At 37.8% G+C, this 22,346-nt stretch overlaps 3 protein-coding genes across 9 annotated transcripts; 1 reads left to right on the top strand and 2 right to left on the bottom strand.

Annotated features, from left to right (window-relative positions):
- Nucleotides 1-4,505: 4,505 nt before the first annotated feature.
- Nucleotides 4,506-5,705, top strand: LOC112197486. Its single transcript, XM_024338192.2, has 2 exons — nt 4,506-5,115; nt 5,366-5,705. Exons 1-2 carry the CDS (start codon nt 4,641-4,643, stop codon nt 5,626-5,628), a joined length of 738 nt encoding a protein of 245 aa, XP_024193960.1. The 5' UTR covers nt 4,506-4,640; the 3' UTR covers nt 5,629-5,705.
- A 699-nt stretch (nt 5,706-6,404) lies between these two features.
- LOC112197485 lies at nt 6,405-16,991 on the bottom strand. 7 transcript variants are annotated; one of them, XM_024338189.2, is made up of 18 exons: nt 16,381-16,983; nt 16,051-16,109; nt 15,784-15,865; nt 15,544-15,611; nt 15,222-15,291; nt 14,795-14,876; nt 14,440-14,504; nt 12,672-13,676; nt 12,428-12,490; nt 12,275-12,321; nt 11,575-11,620; nt 11,404-11,483; nt 9,515-9,628; nt 9,143-9,224; nt 8,512-8,637; nt 7,682-7,762; nt 6,873-6,998; nt 6,405-6,683 (listed from the first exon to the last, which is right to left on the bottom strand). In XM_024338189.2, the coding sequence occupies exons 1-18, from the start codon at nt 16,693-16,695 to the stop codon at nt 6,612-6,614; spliced, it is 2,583 nt and encodes an 860-aa protein (XP_024193957.1). In that variant the 5' UTR covers nt 16,696-16,983; the 3' UTR covers nt 6,405-6,611. The 7 variants fall into 7 exon arrangements, 6 of the variants coding, with proteins under 6 accessions (XP_024193957.1, XP_040374257.1, XP_024193959.1 ...); XM_040518323.1 differs by lacking the exon at nt 16,051-16,109 and having other exon boundaries at nt 15,699-15,865; nt 16,381-16,437; XM_024338191.2 differs by lacking the exon at nt 16,381-16,983 and having other exon boundaries at nt 15,699-15,865; nt 16,051-16,110.
- A 954-nt stretch (nt 16,992-17,945) lies between these two features.
- LOC112196729 (beta-amylase 1, chloroplastic) lies at nt 17,946-21,456 on the bottom strand. Its single transcript, XM_024337136.2, has 4 exons — nt 20,614-21,456; nt 19,841-20,051; nt 19,179-19,289; nt 17,946-19,096 (listed from the first exon to the last, which is right to left on the bottom strand). Exons 1-4 carry the CDS (start codon nt 21,216-21,218, stop codon nt 18,290-18,292), a joined length of 1,734 nt encoding a protein of 577 aa, XP_024192904.1. The 5' UTR covers nt 21,219-21,456; the 3' UTR covers nt 17,946-18,289.
- Between the last annotated feature and the right edge of the window lie 890 nt (nt 21,457-22,346).

The raw sequence follows: 22,346 nt of genomic DNA, 5'->3' as shown, positions 1-22,346 counted from the left end.
TCTTGTCCCTACTGGTTATAGCTTTCTTAGAAATAGTTATGCATTTGAAAGTGCATGGTGTCCCTTACAACCGGAGGTTGTACTATTCATTTCGAGGGATTATAGATTGTAGTATTAGTTATTCATAATTTCCAGCCTATCTTTATCTCCAAACTTCGAGCATTCTGTTATAAAGTGCCACTGATTTTCATGGACTTCTTTAACATTGACATACTGTCAAAAAATTCTGGTTACTCTGTTGTTATTTGGGCTGTTTTGAGAAAGATGGTCAATTCACCCTTAACGTACTGAGAAGCTATTTATATCCTTTCTAAAACCTTAATTTCCTGTGATCCAAATGAAACTTAGAGAGAACAGCCTTTATAACACTCATTCTACTGTTACTAATTCTCTGCGTTTTGTACTCTTCATTTTTTTATGTTGCATTCTAACTTCAACATTTCGTCTTTTTCTCCTTTATAAACTTCATACTAGGTGATATACCTGGCATCTATGACAAAATCGGGTGCTTAACAGTGCATGATTTTGAAACTCTATAGCCAGACTAATGAACTGTTGCTACGTAAGTTCATTCACTACAAATTATCCTTTCTTTTGTCACACCTTTGTAAAGACAGTCCTATATAACGTCATTAGGCCTTGCTACATGTTCAGAGCCTAGCTATTACTAGGATGATGTGGATTTAGTCTGCTAAACATTGTACAACACAAAAACTAAGGTTTGCAATTTAAATGCATAACACGTGGATTTGTGTTTTGCTGGTTGTTCATTAACTTTCTCTAATTACTTGCTCAAACCAAACTTGAAGCTTACATATGTTGTTCAACAAAGGAAGGAAAACAGTACCATTTTGATTTGTGAAATAGAATGGTGCTTGGATTTCCTCTAATAGCGTATTTGGTTACCATTTCATTTCTGGTAGATGCAAATCCATATTGCATTTGCTTATTGAAACATCTTTAATATCTTCGTTTTGCCCTACATATCCTGTTAGGCTTGGAAGAAGATGAAGCAAAACATGTCCTGCACCTTTCTTTACATCAACAACTAGACTTTGTCAGGTGGAATCGTGCCAACAAGATCAGGTCTGCGTTCAATACAAGTTTTTCCGTTTGTTACAGATATAGTTGATGTAATAAGGGCTGCTGAAGTGTGCTTAATTATTGGCAATTGTGAAATGTACAGATATAAATCCCGGCTGAATATTCTTTTTTGCCACTCCTATTTCTATAATTTGTGTTCTCATGCTTAAGCATGCATAACTTTCATGCTATCAATTAACTTAATTAATGATCAATGGGGTTAACACCACTGTATATCTGTTTACATTCTTGATTGAAAAAAGCTATTTTGACCACAAAAGAGTGCTCTTGTAATTTTGTTTTCTTCTAGTTTAAATTGTAGAAACCCTTTAAAATCGTGTTGGTTAATTCAGTATTTTTAATATTAGTCTGTATATTTGGTTTAGCTCTCTTTTTATCTGATGTCTAACACCAATTTGTCTTATTTGTTTAAATTAGGTTGTTTGCACATCTATGAAAAGGAATGAAGTACTTATATTTGACATTAGTTATATTTCTTCTTCGAAGTAAGTTTCTCTTCTATTATCATGTGTGTTCTTTTAGTACTGTACGTTGCACTTTATTAAGATTTATGCAGTAATTACCTCCACTGGGCATTCATTAGGAAATTGAGTCAACTTTTCATTGTGTTGTTAGATGCTTTCTTAGGTATTCATTGTACTTACAGGAACTTGACTTCAGAGTTATACAAACCCACACATGCACTCCAGACACATGGGCCAACATACACAAATTATACAAGATTTGAATGAGGGAACCCAATTCCCGGATTTGCAGTTCTAGTCAAGTTAGAACCTTTCAAATTTATCTTACCATGTTTTGTCCTCTTTGACTAGTAAGTTTGCTACACATTGGGTCAATATTCTGTCATATAGTAGTTATATATTTGTGTGAATTCTCATTGTATATGTTGATAATTTTTCCTCACTTTTTGATTCAGGTTCTAAGAACAAAACCCCGTCCTGCTATCCTTGGGTCTAATACTCAGAAAGGTCTTTCTGATATTGCCTTTACCTCTAGTGAAAACTCAAGGTTGGTGAATATTCTATTATGTAATGGAATTATGAGAGAGTAGAAAATCCATATGTTTCATAGAGAAATGTACTTGGCCAATAGGCCATATATTGACTTGTTAACCAACTGGAAGCAAGTATAGTTTGGTTGAGATAACCTCCACTTATATTAGACTTCTAACAGCATATTAAATATGTTTCTATATAAAAGAAAGTATATTAGACAAAAATATTGATACGGATTTCAGTGGAAGAAATTGAAAGTCACGGTTATAATAACAATGTGCAAACAAAACACACGGCTACGGATGTAATTTATCAGTTTTATATATTCTTATTTTATTTACTATTATATTTTCTTAGATACATATTGATATTGTATCTAATAAGTCCCGATATTTGGATTTGTCACGGTGACATGTACCTATTAAAAAATGAAACAGAAAATAACAAAGGGTGTCATTTGCTCTATCAAACGATACTGTTACAAGTGTGTCTAATAAGAGGGTGGCTAGTAGCTAGCCAATTTTCTAGTAGTGTAGTCGTTTCTGTTTCTAAAGAATCAGTTTTAATCACTCTCCATGTATCACTAGCTAGCCAAGGTGAAGACTGCTGCTTTGGGAGGAAAATAGATTTTATGTTCATCATCCAAATAGTCTCGAGCATTGAAACCAAGGTTAACAAATTTGTATTCGATTCATTCAAATTTGGATCATATCCAAATCTCAAACCATGTCTGAAAGTGTATTTGAATTGCCACCAATTGAAACCTGGAGGGTAGGGAGAGGATAGGAAGAAGCTAACTTGAATTCCTTTATTGCTGGGTTGCATAAAATCACCACATGTGACTTGAGCTAGACAAAGGATCCAATGACAATGTCCTATAGTACCAAGTGATTCGACTCGAGTCTTTAGACCGGTAGCAAGAGGAATGTTGATGCTCTAAAACACTAGAAAGAAAGTTATGCTCATCCTCGTGCTCATGCACACCAACATCACCATTACGGCATTACCACTACCATCAACATCAGTATGGTAATTGGTAAAGGCACCCAATAGTGTACAAGGGCTCATAAATCCCACACAACTAGAATTCTGAAGTCCCTTTCTTGCAGGGAATCCAAAGAGAGGATAATAAATGTACTTTGTTTATATAGGGTGTGAGCATATTCACATATCAGCTATATTAACGTTTTGCTTGGTTGTAATAGTAACTCTCATATCTACAAACTGGGTACGTGAATTATTATCTGTTCTTTCGGAAACTTTTGGTCACAAAATGTCATGATTCATTGAGTAGATGCTTGGATGGAAAAAGCATTAGATTGATGAGTAATGATTACTATATAAATAGACAAAGTTCGGTAAAAATCACATTCCATGATGAAGTAACAATTAATTAATTGATAATAAATACGGTCTTTACAAAATTACTGAGTTGAATCATATATTTACAGTGTAAGATCGATCCAAAAACAAATTAAAAGACTTGACTTAAAAAATTTCACTGCATCTTGCAAATATGGTCTTTACAATCTTACATAATAAATTATCTGTTTGAATCATACATTTATAGTCTGGGATTCAAAAACAAAAATATAAATGATGGCAGAATTCTTCAATAAACATGCATTAGGTTATATACTTATATGTGAGTAATCCAAAAGGAGAACAAGTAATATAAATTATCAAGTGCATTATTTCAGAAAAAGTTAAAATAATTTAGGACTTGACACATTGAAGGGATAGGTGTACAGAAAAATTTACTGTTATATGTTCATACTCAACATTATGTGGTTACAATCATTTTCCCAAGGAATCAGCAGCAGTCCCATCTATTGATGTTTTTAAGTGCAGACTGTATTAGGACCCATTGCTAATACGGATATTGTCCAATAATAGAGTGCTTTTGGATTATCAAGTGTCTCGATAATTTCTCTGTCTCAATTTGTACCTCAGACTATGTGTTGGAATCAATAATTGAAATGCTTAAATCCCTTAAACTTACGATTAGATAAAGAGGCTGACACCACCTCATTCGTGATACAAATTTAGTAAAAGTAAAAAAAATTAAAATCTCTAGCGTTACTCATTTCATGTTTTTACCGTTTAGACGGTAAAAATGGCTACAACTATTGCCGATGTTTACAGGGTAATAATCTAATGTCATTGCATTAGAAGCAGGTCTGAAATTAAGTTGGTGATTGGAAACTCCCGACGCTCCTCCTAATTAAGAAAATTGCATGTGATATTGTGACTTGGAATAACACCAATTCTATAAGCACACAGGTCATGTGTGCTCAATAATATATATGCAAAACAAAAATCGTATAGACACTGGTCTTCTTCACGAGCCTCATTTATAGCTTCCATTAATTATTAATTTGGGGGCAGAGAAAGAGAGAGAGAGAGAGAGAGAGAGCCTAGCTACCAGGGCTCCTCTATAAAATAGACCATATATCACATCGGCTCTTCATTAAATCAGTGAAGAAGGTAGAATTTATGTCATATAGGCTCTTCATTTCAGGGTATTGAATTTCTAAGATGGGTGGAACTGAAAGCAAGAATAAGAAGAGGAGTAGTTCAAGAGAGAAAGATTGTGGAAGAGGGGTAGTATTGAGAAGCAAGGTTAGGCAAATCCAAGAGGAAATGAGTGAGATGGTGTGTGAGAGAAAGAAAGAGAGTGCAGCATATGAGAGGGACATGATGGTGTTTGCGTTCAAGGAGGCTGAATGGAAGCAAGAGAAGAAGAAGATGAGGGAGGAGGTGAAGATGCTGAGGAACATGGTGGAACAAAAAGAGGAGAGGATTAGGGTAATTGAAGGTAGTAAGAAGAGTAGTGGTCATGAGAATGCTGAAGACTGGGAAGTGGTGTTGGGGAGTAGTTGTGCTGCTAATTTGTTGGTTGAGCAAATGAAGGAGGAGAGAGCAAGGAGAGATGAGACTGTGGAGAAGTGGAAGCAGCTTTATCTGGCTATCAAGATGGAGCTTGATGATCTCATCCAGAGGACTCATTGTGGTAATAGCTCCCTCTCTCTCTCTCACTCACTCTCTAACATGCATTGTTATAATCCACACAAGTATATATTATCTTATCTACTATGATGCAATCTTTCATTCTCATTTAGTTCTGCATCTGAGGCATATCTCTCTGTTCTCAATTACTTGTTAAATGTTTGATCTGATCTGCTTTTCTTGCACGAAAGATTATGTTTTGAGTAAAATGTTCATGTAAATTCAATATAATTGAGCAATGGCAATTGCTACAGGAACTGGACTGTATTGGAGGGCAGAAGAAGAAGACATTATTGTGGAAGAGCTAAAGAGACAACTGAAAGCCAAAGAAGAGATCATTACAGGCCTAAACTCTAAGATAGTTGCAATGGAGAAAGAGCAATACAAGATGGAGCGAGAGATTGACATATTGAGGCAGAGCTTGAGAATCATGAGCTCCAAGAAGACAGTAGTGCAGGTCGCCAAGAATGTCTCCAAGGATTCACAGCTCGTGAAAAAGCACGCTAGGAAATTGTAATAGATATTTTCAGTACAATCAAACTTTAATCTTCTGATGTATCAAGCGCATTAATGTTACATATTAAGAAGTGCAAATAGTTTTGTGTGGAAATTAGCTCAACAAGAACAGAAATCTCGGGCGGAACAAAAAGCTTACGAAATACTCAAATTTGGAAAAAGGTTTTACTTTTAGGAGAACATCAACAGGAATAACATGTTCACTCTAATGCATGTGATATTCTGATGTATGATAGATACTAACTAGAAGCAATGACAGATAGCTGGACCACAACCTGGTTAAACTAAAATGTGATGCACAAATGATGAGGCACCTCAGAGAATATTGCTGTGATTTTTGTCCACAACCTTACCAGCATCTTATCGTCCTCGAGTCCCTTAACTATGGCCTAGAGGGATCTCAGTAACTAGCAACTTCTTCCTAGGCTCCAAATTATTAGCAACTTCTTACTAGGCTCCAAATTATGTCATCTACAAGACTACAACTGAACAGAGGGGTTATAGTTTTGTGGGGAGTGGGGACTTGTAACTAAAAGACAACCCTTTAAAGGGGTAGCATATTGGAGTCTTGCTCTCTTTAGAATTTCTCCAATGGGAACTGCGACTAGTCATTGGAATTTGCAACGACCGCAGCGATCACCTCAAGTTCAGAGCCCAATGAACTGTCCAAGACTGGCCGTTATCGCCATAGCCTTACGGCCAGTCGCTCCAAAGGATTGAAGTCGCTTTATAAAAAGCTAACAGTAATATATACAGAAATGATAAGGCAATAGAAAGTGAGAGTGACAACAGTAAAATGATGATTAATGAAGTGGCCAAACTGAGGCGTAGAGTTACTATTTATGAATATGAACTAGTAATATTCAAAGAAAACTAATACAAATTAGTTACATATGTACAATTTCTTAATGGTGACGTGTTGCAGGTACAATCCTCGAAAGAATTACTATTAACTAATTATGAATACATGTCTAGATGTCATTCTCAGCTGATTGTTTTGTTGGATTGTTCGTCGGATAACGACTTGGCAACAGGTTGGTAATTTGATCTCACATTCTGGAAAGGAAAAATGAGACCATCACAACGAGGCTAACAGTTATTATAACAAATAGTTATCTACATCCAATATTTTTATCATTTTTTATTAATAAAGCCCCTGTTTGCTACTAGACTTAAATATCGAACAAGACCACCAAATTTAAGAAGTCAACGAAAGTAGCGATGAATTCAACTAGATGTAAGTACCTCAAGCAACGTGATGTAGTAAAAATCTTCCATATGTTGCATAAGTGCAGTTCCATCTCTGATTGAACGGAATATATTTATTTCAGTCTGTAAAATTTTCTGTATAAGTTCCTTCTCACCCTTCATCTGCAGGAAAAACAACTTGGTTAAACTTACTCGCAAAAATTCAGAAAAGCTTCATCTGGACTCGCACCTCACTAAGCAGTAAGCAGTGCACAATCGTCATATCTGAATGCAAATAGTTATGCTGGATAAGTTACAAGACTGCACAATCGTCATATTTGACCCTTGAAGTTACTATAGAGATTCAAATCTTGGATAAGAAATATGGCCAACAAAGCAAAAGACTCCTGGTAAGATATGGTGAAAATGCATACAGCAGAACAATTTTCTGATTATTTAATTGATTTTATCTGGAACCAAGCGTTGCATCATGAACATAGCGAAGGGACCGAGCCCAGTTCATTTTAGTTGCTTGGGACTAAATGAAAGATTCTTTTCTGATCTTGTCAAACTATCTTTTATGAGTAGTAACTGTATAGCTTCAGTTTATAATTAGCCTCACTGCACTCAACAACAGTTACATCCCAAAATGATGATGCTACATTATAATTGGAAAAGGCACAAGAAGAACTGATGTTCCGTCAACTAGAAATATGCTGTATCTCCCTCCCAACTAAGTGAAACATATTAACATCCATACTGGAAAGTGAATGCCACTTGTATTGATATCAGCATATCTAAATATTATGTTTGACATCCATAAGTAAACACGCTGCCAAATGAAGAAGAATAAATGAAATACGTACGAATTCACTGACGAGAACATCCGGTGTGGACTCCCCGATCATATCAGCTTGGTAACCATCTCCAGAGAGCTCCATAGTTTCCTGGATAGATGGTACAGCATTCATTAGGTCAGCTGTATGTAAAGAGTACTATGTACTTTGCTTTAAATCATTCTCTGGAATATTCAGAATATTTAGCTTGAAATTACAATTTGTTACAAGTCGTATAAACCAATCTCTTTCCAGAAATGCATCTTAAGCACTGAAAATTTGGGTAGGATTCCAAATTGCTGACAGCTTGTTAAATAATTAATCAGTCAGTTCAATTAAGTAGACAAGGATTCAAACATATGGTTATCAAAGAGGTCAACTGAAATTGAATTTATTTGACAATTGATTGCAAACTCCTATAAATGACTCTTCCGCATAGCCCAAATGCTGAATACAGGGTATAGGTGAAGGAATTTTTCACAATGGATATTACTGAGGGAAGACGTTTACCGTCTACCTGCGAAGAGGGTGCCTTTTGACCATAAAAGAAGTACAGCAAAAGAAGTTTAAACAGCTTTCAAGATAAGTGATAATGGCAAGGAGGTTATAATTTCAAGCAAAGAAGACAATTCAACATCCAAAAATCTGGCCAATACCGATCATATTAATTAGCTGGGAAAATTTAGCTCTACTGACAGTGCAACTATAGATCTGGTGGGACACTATCTATCTCTTAAGAAAAAAGAAAAACAAATTTAAATAGTATATGGCATACAAATGACATGAATATAAATAAGTAAGCCATAAGTAAGTTCCTGCATGCTGAAATTAAAAAGATATTGGCCTAATGAACTACTCACCAAGGCATTCGCTAGGTCTCCTGTTGCTAGATAAACAGGTTGAGCTACATGGCAGTAACCCATCAAGCGGGGCACAGTTGGTATAATGTCTCTGTGATTTACAACTCTCCAACTATCTTTGACTTTCTGCAAAAATATTCCCAAGATATTTATGTAGCTTCCAACAAAGAAACTTTTCAAAAAGTTTGAATATCACAGTAATCTGACTCCATGACACCTCTAATGAGTCCAAACTTTTCAACAGGACACTATCACACCCATATCAGATGTGTGTGTATAATATACATGTGTGTGTGTGTGTGTCAAAAAAAAATTATATATATATATATACACAGAGAGAGAGAGAGAGAGAGAGAGAGAGAGAGGGAGAGTCCTCCAGATATTTTAAACTTATTTGTGTATTGTAGCACAATCCTAGACTTAGAAATTCTTTTCTGCAAGTGTCAAACAAGATGAACATGTAACAAAAATTGGCCTGTTGTATCAGGTTATTCATAAAGGACGAGTTGTTCCAAATCGAGATGACTAAAGCACATATAAATGGAGCCATAGAAAAAGTAAGTATTGATTAGCCAATGCTTCAACCACAAATTAGAAGCAGATTGAAGAGCAACAACTATAGAACTTTTACCTCATTATAAACATCAGCAAATCTTTTGTTCCCAACCCTAGGAGATCCGAAATTATACATGCTTATAGTGATCACTCCATGCCTAGTACAGAGAGAAACAGAATTTTCAATTGATATTATGAACACAGTTTTAAACCCTCAAGGACATTAGGTTTTCTGTTAGTGTGATGTTAAGATTTTCAAAAATATCTAGTCGACTAGTTGTTAATAGATAATGTCAGATTGAGCAACTGATTTTTACAGTTTTACCAACTTTCAAGGTAATTGATATTAAGAATGAGCATGTGTACTCAGAAAAATACATCTGAGTCCACATTTATTATAATCCAATAAAAAGAATAATAAGTTCATTGACAGTATACAAGAACTTACTTTGCTAATTGACTTGATGCAAGTTCGAGAGCTAGGAGAGTAGCCAATGCACCACCAAGACTATGACCAGTTACATAAACATGCCATCTGTGCACCGGCTCAGCAACATCATCACTGTCACAAAGAAACAATTTTCATCTTGAAGAAATGATTAATCAAATTCCATGATGCAAACACAATATTTGCACCAAAAGGTTAATCTACTCAAATGGAATGTCCTAGTTATGCAAAAAAATACTTCCTTTAATCCCAATAAGACTAGAGCTAATACTATGCTTGCACAAGAACCTTTTAGAGGGAGAAGACAACAAGAGTCCTACTGAGATAATGCAATTATTCTCAGTGTTATTGATCAATGAAAACCAATGATAGATACTTTACATAAAAATAATAAAATTGTAGGTGCTTTCAAATTATACACCCTACAAGATAACCCTTCTTCTGACCTTTTTCCCGCTACAAGGAAGATATAACTATAGATATAGGGATAATCATTAGCAACAAGATTCAACTGACAATCAAACTATGGGCAATGCTAGCCCTGCATCTGAACAAACTCAAACTCACTTCTCAACCTCTATCATGGCTTTGAACTTCAAGGAATCCAAATTTTTATTTTAAAATATTAATTTCCACATTTGCCCTTATCCCTTCTCAATGACACCACTAACAACATCCTCATGTTTTCTCTCTCATCTGCATACAATGCAGAGACTCTCATAGCTATAAACTCACAGTCTCTTTCTTTCCAGACCACTATGTCACTTCAATATGCGTTGCAAATTCTAACCCCACACCACCGTTGGACCCAATTTTATTTCTTACTTCATCCTCTTCCCTCTCTTTTCAACCCTTTCTCCCTAGAAAAAGATAGAATTAATTCCAAAATTAAGAGGAAGTTTAGACTTTTTCCCCCAATGTCATTGGATTAGTTGGTTCTGATACCATCCCTCCCTTGCTTCTTTTATCTGGTAAATTTGAGCTTTTATGAAGTTGCCTTCAAAAATAAAGAGAAACTAGAAGAATTCAGGAGAATATAAATGATGATGTTTGATTTAGAAATTTTCCTAGATGGTTAGTAGAAATTTTTTAATTGACAGAGGAATAAAGAGAGAAATGGCCTGGAGAGAGAGAGAGAGAGAGAGAGAGAGAGAGGAAATGTCTCTGCAATCAGTTTTTGCAGATGAAAGAGAAAATAATGTGAAGTGTTATCGGGTTATCGAGAAGGCACAGGGGGAATCAATATTTTAAGAAAATATTTTGATATTTCCATGAAACTCCAAACCACGTGTCAGATAAAGGAGTGAGTCTGAGTTTGTTCAGATGAAGGGTATGTCTGAAAATAGCATTGCCCTTAAACTAAAAGCCCTAATCTAATCAGATGTCAGACTGAATATTAACTGTTAAGACACTACTATGATATTATACATTAATCAATTGATAGCATATGCCATGCTTATGCCACTGAGGAACATAAAGTATATAATAACCAATTAAACTAAAAGGTCTTATATAACGGGATGTAATACCGAATATTTAACTGTTAAGACATGCATTTACTACTATGATATTATAAGTCGATCAAATGGTAGAATCAGCATGGCTTATGCCAATGAGGAACATAAAGCATATAGGAAAAACCCATGCCAATAAACCAACACGGAATTAGCATCTAACTTATTCAAAAAATTTCCAGGGCTATCGTCAAAATGACTTCGATGCCTATAAAACGGATCCAGGCTACGTAAATGAACAACAACCCACTTCAGCAAGATTCTTTTAGATTCAGTATTGCCGTCCTATGACAGTTGTCACTCATCACATTTGTAATCCAGACACTGGTATACACTAGAAGTAAGATAAAAATTGTAAGAATAAGCAAAACTTACATATAACCGATTGCTAATTTAATTAGAGAGATGATCCTTATTCTGACAGAATCATATGCACCTAAGAAGCCACTATGAACCTGAAATAATTAGTCACCGTCATTACATATAAAAGTGAGATTGGCTTTTATCATATAATCTCTCCATCTGATCCATAAATAAGTTACTTACTTGAATTTCTTGCTTAAAGTCTCCTCCAATCCTTTCTGGATTCAGCCTAAAGGTACAAAAATTAACATTAATATAATATTTAATGTATGGACTTTTAATAGATATTACATGTCTCAATATGAGGGAGATTAGCTGAGATGAATTAATCAAACACTGCTCACAAACTCATCGCATAGAAAATTATTTAAAACCTGAAATTTTTGGCTATCTAGAAAAGTGTCTAGGCCATAGGCATAATTGGTTGGACCATAACATGATTGCAATTAAACATTTAACTACTAGTAACACAAGATTGTTTTGAAGTTTAACTGTTAAGGCTATTATAAAAGAAACAGAAAGAGTTGCAAGCCAAACCATTAATTCATTGTTCTTTAATCTTAAGAACTGTACTTCAAATCCAGGATTTAACTTTTAAAACATACTTTTTTCTTAGTTCACAAGTAAACCATTTTCCTCATACATGACCAGTTAAAAGGTTCGCTGCTCAAACCAGCAGGTTGAAAGTTAATCGTAAAAATGGTTTCCTGACTAATCCGGACAGGAAACCTGATAATTCATGGTCCATCTGGGTCATCCAGTTTGGTTTAGAACACTGGGATGTTGCATTATGATTGAAAGCTAAATTAGGAAAATGATCACACCACTATGACCACTTTATAGGCTATAACTTAATAATTAATAATATGTAAATAGCTATTACCCAGCAGGAGCTAGCATCAAATCCGTTCGCAAGTCCTTCCATCTTGCCTGCAAAAGTGTAAATTTTTTATCCAAAAGTTACAGAACCCAATCCTCCATAGAGAAAAAAAAAACAATATTTATGTGTGTGTGTATTAATTACTATATACAATACCTGCTCTGTTCCCCTGAAAGCGATCACTAATCTTTTCCGTGCAGAATCACGCCAAATTGCAACCTGCAGCTCCATTTTAGGCCAACTACTATATAAATCTCAGTATTAAACTATTAATTGACATCATTTTGTGATACATAGGTTTTTTTTTTTTTTATTATTATTTTTATTTTATCTTGGAGATGGTTCCTAACTGGAAAATGGAAATGAAGCTCCTTAGTCCTCTGAAAGGAGAACTAATTACCTGTGTGTCTGTTGTCTCATTATCTAAGAAACATAGTTTCTCAAATTCAGACTTTATAAAACTTGGATGTCCTAAAGAAGTAGCGAGCATCGCCCAAGCCTCCATGGCAGTTTCTGCAGTTAAGAACAGTGCTTTCATCTCCTCGGCTCCCTGTGAGTTAGCAAGCTTCTCAGTTACGACATCATCCTCTTCCTTAGTTGCACTCCCTCCTACAATATTTTCTTCCTTCTTTGCTTGAGATACTGTTGCAGTTAGAACCATTAATATTCCTAAAACAGAATCAGTTTGCTTTAATAGTTCCCTTGTTGCTTCCTTTATATCTGGAAATGAAGACTGCATAATGCTAATGGGAAGTGGGGCTGTTGTTTTATCGTTATCAACATCTAACACTTCTGGAGTTGCAAGCCCTGATTCAACATAAGTTGCTTCTGCTATCTTTTGTGACTGCAAACCAACTCTGTCTAATAAATCAAACCCATCCCACTTTAATTTTCCTGGCACTGGCAATCCAAATTTCTCTACAACATTTTGATTGATCTCATTAGCAAAGTTCTTCCAAAAGTTCTTATCTGACTGCATTTCATCATCGAGTTTTTTCACTGGCTGAGAGGCATTTCCATTCTCCACATCACCATTATCTCTGTTAGACTCATCTAAATTGCTCACTTCATTGCAGTCTGCATTATCTAAAGAACCCTCTGCGATACCGTCCATCTGGGAAGGCACGCCTGACACAACAGCAGAATTATTAGGTTTCCCAGGGCCCTTCCTATCACTTTCATCATTACTTGAAATCAGATTCTTCCAAAGGTAAGCATTATTATTGAATGACTTTAACTGCCCAAAAGCATATTCTGCAAACTGACGTGCTTGCACAGTGTCAGAGCCAACAAACTTTTTCAGAGCAGGTTCAAAACCCTTATTACGGAGAAATTCAGAAACAATGGGGACCCTCATCCACCACTTTTTCCCCTCATCAATTTCTTCAAAAGTTTCATATCTGACCTGAAAGTTCAACACCAGCAATTATAACTCAAATGGAACACTAAGCCAAAAGAAAAAATCTCGGTGAAAATATAGAATAGAAAGACCACAACGGTAGATATGTAAAGACTAAAATGTTTAAACAATAGATCAGTAGTTAAAACAACAAAATTTTCATATCAAAGAAGTTTCCCAGTGAACTAAACATAAATAAATGTACAAAGATTTGCATCACAAGTAGGGCAGCATAAGCAGTTAAACAAAAAAGAACCATACAGCATAAAAGAATGGGGAGAGTATAAAAACCTACAAATTGTGGCAACTGCATTGAATAGGGAGAGTATAACAGACCAAATCTATGGAGATTTTTTATTTCTTTCAACTTTTCATTTGCTCTCTGAAAAGAGAAGAGGTTACTTAAGCTTATATTTCGCGAGAGTCAAAATAAGACAAGGAATAAAGGGACTAGGTTCCAAATGAAGGTATTTCAAGATGAGGAACAATTTTTTTTTTTTTTAAGGAACAAACTTTTTCCTTCCCGGAAACCCCAGTACACATCTAAGATGATTCGGCGATAAAATTTTAGGGGTGTCAATGGCACTTAGTCATGTTTTAGACTTGTATTGGCATGTGGCGCATATATCGAAATATCATCAACTACATTATTTTTCTACGAGATCTTAAATCTGAAAAGGTTCATGGTTACCAGAGGAACAATTTCAAGCTTTACTTCTCTGGAGCACCGTCCACCTTAATCAAAATTTCATTTCACTAGGAAACTCACCTCTATAAGTAATTTCCCACCACCTCCCATTCCTTCCAATTCCACCAGTATTTCATGCAAATTCCCTATAAAAGCACATATATGTTATTAGCTGGAAAAGAAAATTTTGAAAAGCATCACTCCAAGACTAGATCTGCTAAAATTACTAATATTGTTGCTACTGCAGATCCTACAACCATGACTTTTACAACTAGTGGCAACTAGTCAGTAACAACAAAATCACATAAAGGATTTATTCTAGTAGTATAACAAGCATAATTTACTAATAAAATCAACCCACTTCAACAAGTCTGGCAAGGTAATGATCTATTATTTCAAAACATGCAGAGATACAAGTAAGTGACTCAATTTTTACCATCACAAAGGCATTCTAGATTGATGCCTGCATTCCCCATGCGCTTATGTGGAGTTACAAGGTTTGCATCCCAAGCAGCAACCTAAAATGTGAAGCCAGATATTAGCAAATTAGGAGCTGTGTGACCAGTTAAAAATTACTCCAACGACTATGGAATAACACATCATTTTACAAAATTTGAAGTTGAAATCTAAAGTACGTTTTCATTCATAGAATCCTAGAAATGATAATAATACTCTTTACTGTAACAAAATATCCATATGCCTTCAAACTTGTGATGTGCGGTGAACAAAGCAATTTTCAGGAAGGCGTCTTTTCACACATAAACATGGTCCTCAACTTTCAAGATTACAAACAGAAAAACGAATATAGTATGCAAGAGCATTTTGTAAGGAAATAAACTAGTATACATTTAGTACATGTTAACCTGAAGATTTTTGGTTGGAGGCTGCTTGATATTAAAATTGAAGTCCTCGTTCCAAGTTGGTTCTTTTGTCCTGCCAGCAATTAACTATTTGTAAATAAAAAATTACTTATGGTTGAATTGATGAACATGTCCATGAATTTATGGATTCATAGAATTTGTGACCAATGATGTTTATGCAGCAAAACATGAAATACAACTGATAAGTCTCACATTTCCAAGATTCTATGATACTTTTCCCAAATAAAGTAGCATCCAAAAACTTAAATTTTCACAATCAGCAAAGAGTATGTGAAGTTATATCGTCATATCTTAGAAAGCTTACCCCCATTTAATCTTGCTTTTATTAACTTGACCATCTAATTGCATGATCACATATGGATCACTTGTTCCCTAAAAGCACATCAAAATTTTAAAACAGATCAGCAAAAGCTAAAAGGAAAGGAAAAAGATATTAGAAACCATACAGTATAGGCATCCAAGAATAAGTACGCATAGAACAACTCATGACAGTAATTAATCCTTGTAATCCCTAATGCAGCAGGGGTTGAAAAAGACAACCAACCCATGGATCCATGGCAGGAAGATTGACGCCTTTTTTCAATTTCACGGATAGTTGGCCATCGTATATCTCACGCACAAATGACCTGCATTCACCGAAAGCACACTGTAAGCAAGTCATACAAGGCGTAACTCTATCACCTATTTCGGGCACGAAATACCATATTCACATTAAACTTAAAAAGTGTGTGATTAGAGTTGGATACATCAATGTGTACAACTGATAGAACAATGTAGGAATAAGTCTTTAGATAAGGGAATGATTGCATACTCTGAAAGGTACACTGTCTTACAATCTGCAGCATCAATTTCACGCCTTCCAACATTAGCCTGAAAACATTAAATTCAGTCACTTCTCACTTGTTGTCCCTATGCTTTCACTACTGCAAAGTAACTAAGCAAAGCTTCAGCCTTGGTTAAGCTTGCCTAACTAACACCGTGGAGGTCACGAGTTCAAATCACCAGCAATGGTTTACTCCAACCAAAAAAAAATAGAATAACTTTCACTAATGCAAAGTAACAAAAGCAAAGCTGTATCCTTGGTTAGCGTGCCTAACAAACACTCCCACCAGCACGGGTCTAAAAAGGAGGAAAGACTTACAGGTGGGCTAGAATAGGCCTCGAAAGCGAAACCGGCGAGAATGACGGCCAAATTGATATCAAAAGCAGGCCTTTCACTTCCTTCATCATCAGGCGAGACCTTATCAATCTCCAAACCAGCTCTGCACACCCAGCAGAACGAGTCAGTTGTTCCATCTCTACCACCCTTGCGGTTGTTCTGTCCACGAGTAAGTGCCCTTTGTTTTCCGGTCGGGAAACGCCGTGAGAATATGGGGGCTTGATGGGTGTGGAGTTTGGAGGGGGTAGAGCGGCGGAGATGAAGATGGTAGTGGTGGGTGTGGAGAGAAGCCATCATATGGGTGGAGTTGGAGAGTGGCAGTTTGTGTAATTTTTGTGGTGGACAGGAAAGGAAAGCAGAAAGCTGGAGAGTTCCACAAAGAAGTAGTAAGGCTTAGCCGTTTGTGTCGTTAGTCTGTCCTGTCATGCCGTCACGGACTAACCAACAATACCAAGGATTCTACTTCGATATTCTAGAAATACTGCTCACCCTTCCGCCAGTCTTCTCATTTTTTTTTTTTTTCCCACGCTATTTGTGAATTGATTTTTTCATCTTTTGTATATGGAAGAAACGTACAATAGCCCCTTTTGCTTTTTCCTTTTCAGAGAAGACACCTGCATTAATTACAAATAGTTAAAAGTACTAAAAGGTCCGGATTAAAAAGAAGAAAACGTACTAAAAGATTCCAACTCCGAAGCTCTGTAATTTAGTTCTCCTTGAGCCTCCGACTTCTTTGAATCGGCTCTGTGCATCATAATGACTTTGACCAGTAAAGAGGAAGGGGGCACTTAGAGACCATTTTCCTACTGACCTACCGGTGAATTCCAGTCGTTATTTGCTAATAACCTACTTTAGCGATGGGATTCGTGAAATCAAAAATCGAAAAAAATGGAGCCAAAAGCCGAACTAAAAAAAAAATATTGAATAGAACTGATTTGGTTTGGTGTTTGATTTTGGTGTGAAAAAAATCAAGGTGAACCGAACAGAATCAGAATTCAAGTTCGGTTCAATTCTCAGTTTAGGCTAAAAAATCAAATCAAAAAAGGGGAATCCGCCCCTACTCCACCATGTTAAATTGAGTAGAAGGTATTTTTCATTGAAAGTGAACCAAGCTGACCCAACCTTGAGAAGCGAAGAACAATTCGCAGGTGTGTGTACTATGTGTGTCTCATTTTCAATTTTAGCTACAAATACATGAGATTTGTCACTTGCAATGCCAGAAAATATAGGGTCTGTCTTTTCCAGACAACGCAAGGCAACACTACCACCAAAGGCTGCAACTTGAATAGCTGGGGAGACATTTATGTCATCTTCCGGTCAGGATCAGAAGCTAGAGAGGGATCCCCATGTTCGAACGACATTTGTGTTAATTCTAGTCCTCATTGCTCGGTCAATAAAAATCTACAAATGGGTAAGGATCAATACAAGAGGAAAAGAAACAGAACTATGCTACAAGAAAAGAACTGTGCTACCAAATGTTTTGTCACATGAACCCATTCAATGAGCCTGGATTACTACATGTCATTTAACCAAGACAACACAAATACTAACTGAACAAATTATTTCATTGATGGCATTGTACAGGAGCTTACATGTGAAGATCACAATCATGTATCTTATCAAGAGAAATGAAATGACAATCAAGTATTTTGAGTCTATTGACACAACCCTCCCTGGATTCGTATCCGCCCATCTTATGGAACACACTACTACACTCCATTACCCGATTTCCACAGCCTCCGAATAAATAAAAGGGCCGTAGAGAAAGGACCAGGGCATGGAGCCACTGTCACTGTCATTATGTGACCTTGTATACGAATATGCAATATAAGACACTAGTTTTGAAGTGGTGGAACCGTACAAACAAACTAGCTAGCCTAATCCTGCATTTTCAGTGCGTCAGAGCAACAGCAGCCTCCTGCACCAAAGGTGTTGTAACGTGCACAAAATGCTCGGCTTCCCTCTCCACCTGTTCCCTACACTTTTGAGTGTTCTTTCCTTCCTTCATTTTCTTCACAAATGACACAAAACGCCTCCAGTTGTCGGCCTGGAATAGTTGCGGGTTCATCCTCAAGTATGTGAACGCACACATCTGCTTGCCTTCAGTGTTGCCCTCAATGTTCAACGCTGATGCTTGCAAGATCTGCTCGTGTGCATAGTCATCATACCTTGGCAATGCATTTTCACCTGCAAGTGGTACTCCTGCCTTCTGAGTGGCCAAGGCCACTTGCCTAACAAGCTTCTCAGGGGAACATTGGGCGTCCTGTGGCTGCTCGTGGTCGTGCATCTCGATGCAAGTGAAATTGAAAACAGCACCATGGCGGGCTAACATCTGAGCAATGGGTAGGTAACCATCCCGGAATCGTGTGTTGTAGTACCCTGCTGTGAGCTCGGGGGCGTGGGACCGGGTTCCATAATGCCAATGGATGCCTGCAATCTTTACTGAGATTTTCACACCCTCATTCTCATAGATAGACTTGGCTGAGGAAAGGATCCTCTCACCATGGTCCATGAGCAACTGGGAGTACCAGCCGAGGAAGAATTCACCGTAACTACTATTCCAGCCTCCACCTTCTCTTCTGAAGAAGGGGGTATCTTCCGGCCAGTTATTGTAGTGACCGGCATCAGTGGGGCCTGTGCTACCCCATTCTGGCTTACCCTCAGATTCACAATAAGCTTTTAAGCTACTCAGCATATACTGCATGATTTTACATAATATATTAGTCAAATTCAAGAAAATAAAACCTGCTGGCAGGGAAAGAGAGGGAGTAGATGGATACCTTGTCAAAACATTGGAAGGCACCAATTCCAGGAAATGACCATCTCCCATCCCCCTCTGGATATGAAGGGTAACGGAGCTCACCTGCTGGACCCATTCCAACTTGGATTTCCTGATGGAAAATGGAACGATTAGCTCAAAGTCAGTGATATATTAGTTATAATCTGCGATTGCAGAAAACATGCTATAATCATATTGATAGAACAGGCACTCATCAACCACAAAAAATCCTAAATTATCGATGTTTTTAGCATTATTTTTTAGGGTGGATCATGTAAGGAGTAACGAGTCAGGCTGCTCAATAATGAGTAGACCATGTTACCAACAAAATAGTAGGTACCATCTTCTAGAAAGAAACAAATTATTCAGGCATTTGAAATTAAATGACCTCAAAAAAGAAATTGTTAATGCAAAACCTCATCCATAACGAGCTCTTCAGAGTTCAAATTGCAACAAAGCCAATAAGGACAAAGAGAAATACTTCAAAATCTAGTCAGTTTCTATCAACAACATCGTTCGAGTGAATTCAGTTCAAGGACCAAGATTTATCCACTAACGTTGCACCGATCAAGACTTTTAATCACAAAGAAGACCCTTTCTGAGAAAATAGCAACAAGTACCAATGCAAAATTCAATTACTAAGGTAAAAAACTGAAGCATTACCACAATGGTGTCACCAAGAAGGTGTTTGAAGTTATCTCGGAAGGCACGCATGAAGTCAGCGTAACATTGCACTGGCGTGCGGCCTTTGAGGACCGGAAGTGTATCAGCGCCAAGTGAAAGATACTCGTAGTTCCTATTTCCCCATTGATCAGTGTACGCAAGGTCTGGATCGTTGTTAACCTCCTCCACAACCCAACTGGGTAAAGGAATACTGCATTCAAGAACCAAAAAAAAAATTAAAATTAAAATACCGTATCAACACCCAATTAATGCATTACAATTCATCGGCAACTAAAACTATCAATTCCTAGCATCAATTCAAATCAAAAACTACCCAAATTTGTTTCTTTTCTTTTCCAGAATTAGTACCTAATCATGAGAATATCTGAAAGTGACCGGTACTGGTAGGCAGAATTTAATATGCAAAGACCACACTACAAGCAATGATGCAAATCACTTACATCGCTTTTTTTTTTCAAAGATGTACTGCTACAACATGAAGGCCTAGTTTGAAATTGCTTTGCTTCAGGTTTTAAAGATGTTCGGTAAAAAAATAAAATATAAAAAAAACAGCTTTAATTAAATTAATTAAATATGGGTAACTGTCAGTCCCAGCTCCCAGCGACCCAGCAGAAGCAGTTTGTTTTCAAAAGTCATAGGGAGCGGGAGCGTGGCTGACGCGCTCCAATATCGCGCGTGAGAGTCGCAAATAGAGAAACAAAACGTGAAGATCATAAATAGTGGAGATAAAAATATGAGAAAACAAGACTCACGTGCAAGAGTCCCCGACGTTACCGCCGCACTGGTGGAACGACATGACGGCCTGAACTTTGAGGCCGTGTTTCTTGGCCATCTCCAAGAGCTCGGCGTAACCGCCCCAATTGTACGCGCCGGGCGCGTCCCTCTCCACCAACCCCCACCACACGTCCATCATGATCCCCTCCACCCCTGCGCTCTTCAACGCCTGAAGACTCGCGTTCATCGCCTTCTTCCGATTCACCGTGTGGTTCATCGTCACGCTGTCCAACGGCATCATTACAAAAACCGGCACGCCGTTTACCCTCTCCCCGGCGGCCCTCGCCTCGTGCTCCAAAACCGGAGCCTCCGCCTCCGCCGCGTACGCCTGGCACGCCACGGACAGATCCGGCCGGGTCGCCCCGAGAACCGGCGACCGGCACGGGCTCAACGGCGGGGTTAGCCTCCCGTCCTTCGCCTCCGGCCTCTGAATTTTGCACGTCAGGCTCGTCCCCGGTGACTTCCTCACCGCGGACGGGCTCACGCTCGCCGCCGTCGATTCGCCGGAGGTCGTGGTCGGCTCCGTCACCGATATCGGCGTCCCGGCCAGTGCTCCGATCTGGTGTGTGATGCTGAACGCCATTTTCCGAATTCCGAAATCAAGAACAAACTGAAGAGAGAAAACTCGAAAATGAGAGAAACAAAAAAAAAAGTTCTGGTAGCCTCCTGCCTTTTCCTCTAGTCTCTTTCGCCCTTTCTAGAGATTCTCAGATTGACAGTTGAGTATAGAGCTTTGAAGATTGTGTGTGGGAAAAGAGAGGCTTGTGAAGCTCCTGGATTTATAGAGAGAACAATACGAAGCTTGGGTTTGAACCTGGGTCCGCGATAAGATTAAATAATCCTTTTCACACCGTTACTTTCACGACACGTGTCCATCCACGTGGCGTCTCTCAATGCGGACGATCATGCGACGGCTACGATTGCTCGACGCTCGTGACCGGCGGACGGTGGGATGTGGAAGTCCCGGGACAGCGCGGTTGGCCGGCACGTGGCGGGGAGGGACTGGTTTGTAGTCCTGTCTTTCGGCTTAAGAAATGTAAAAGGTGGGGGAGGAGGTACAGTTTGTGATGGTTTTTGTTTGTTTGCTTTCTGAGGCAGCTTCGGCGTACACGGAGGGAAGTGACACGTAAGATTTCCGGTAAGTGTCGGCCGTGGGATAAGGCTGGATTAGGGTGGTGGGCCATGCATTCCGTCCATGAAAATTTGAGAATGGATTTCAGATTTCAGATAGCCAATAATGGAGGAATATAATGATGGCCAGGTGGTGAAGTGGTAGAATGGGAACTTGGCTGGGAAGGTCGGCGGGCTGGGAAGGTGGCACATGGTGGCGTATGGATATGTGTTTGCCTGTTTGGGATTGTTTATTGGACTGTGATTTCTTTCGACATAACAGATTGCAGTCTATACAGTAATACAGGACAGCATCTGATGTGGTTAGGATTTAGGACTGGGACAAATCAAATCCGAACGGGAGGTTATTCTCAAAAAAAAAAACGAAAGGAAAATCCGAACGGGGGGCCTACTTGGGGATAAGTTGGGTCTAAGTTTCATTTAAGGCACAAATTTTCCGATTACGACCTACGACATATATCGATAGTAATTTGCACATTCTCAATTGAAATCGAAACGTTTGACGTGTCATTAGCTCTAACGACAACAAAATTGGATAATTATCTGTCAACTAAAATAGTCATAATAATTAGAACAGATT

This window comes from Rosa chinensis, chromosome 4 (genome assembly GCF_002994745.2).
Source record: "Rosa chinensis cultivar Old Blush chromosome 4, RchiOBHm-V2, whole genome shotgun sequence".
In the NCBI taxonomy this organism is placed as follows: domain Eukaryota; kingdom Viridiplantae; phylum Streptophyta; class Magnoliopsida; order Rosales; family Rosaceae; genus Rosa; species Rosa chinensis.
This window is presented reverse-complemented; position numbering and strand designations above follow the sequence as displayed.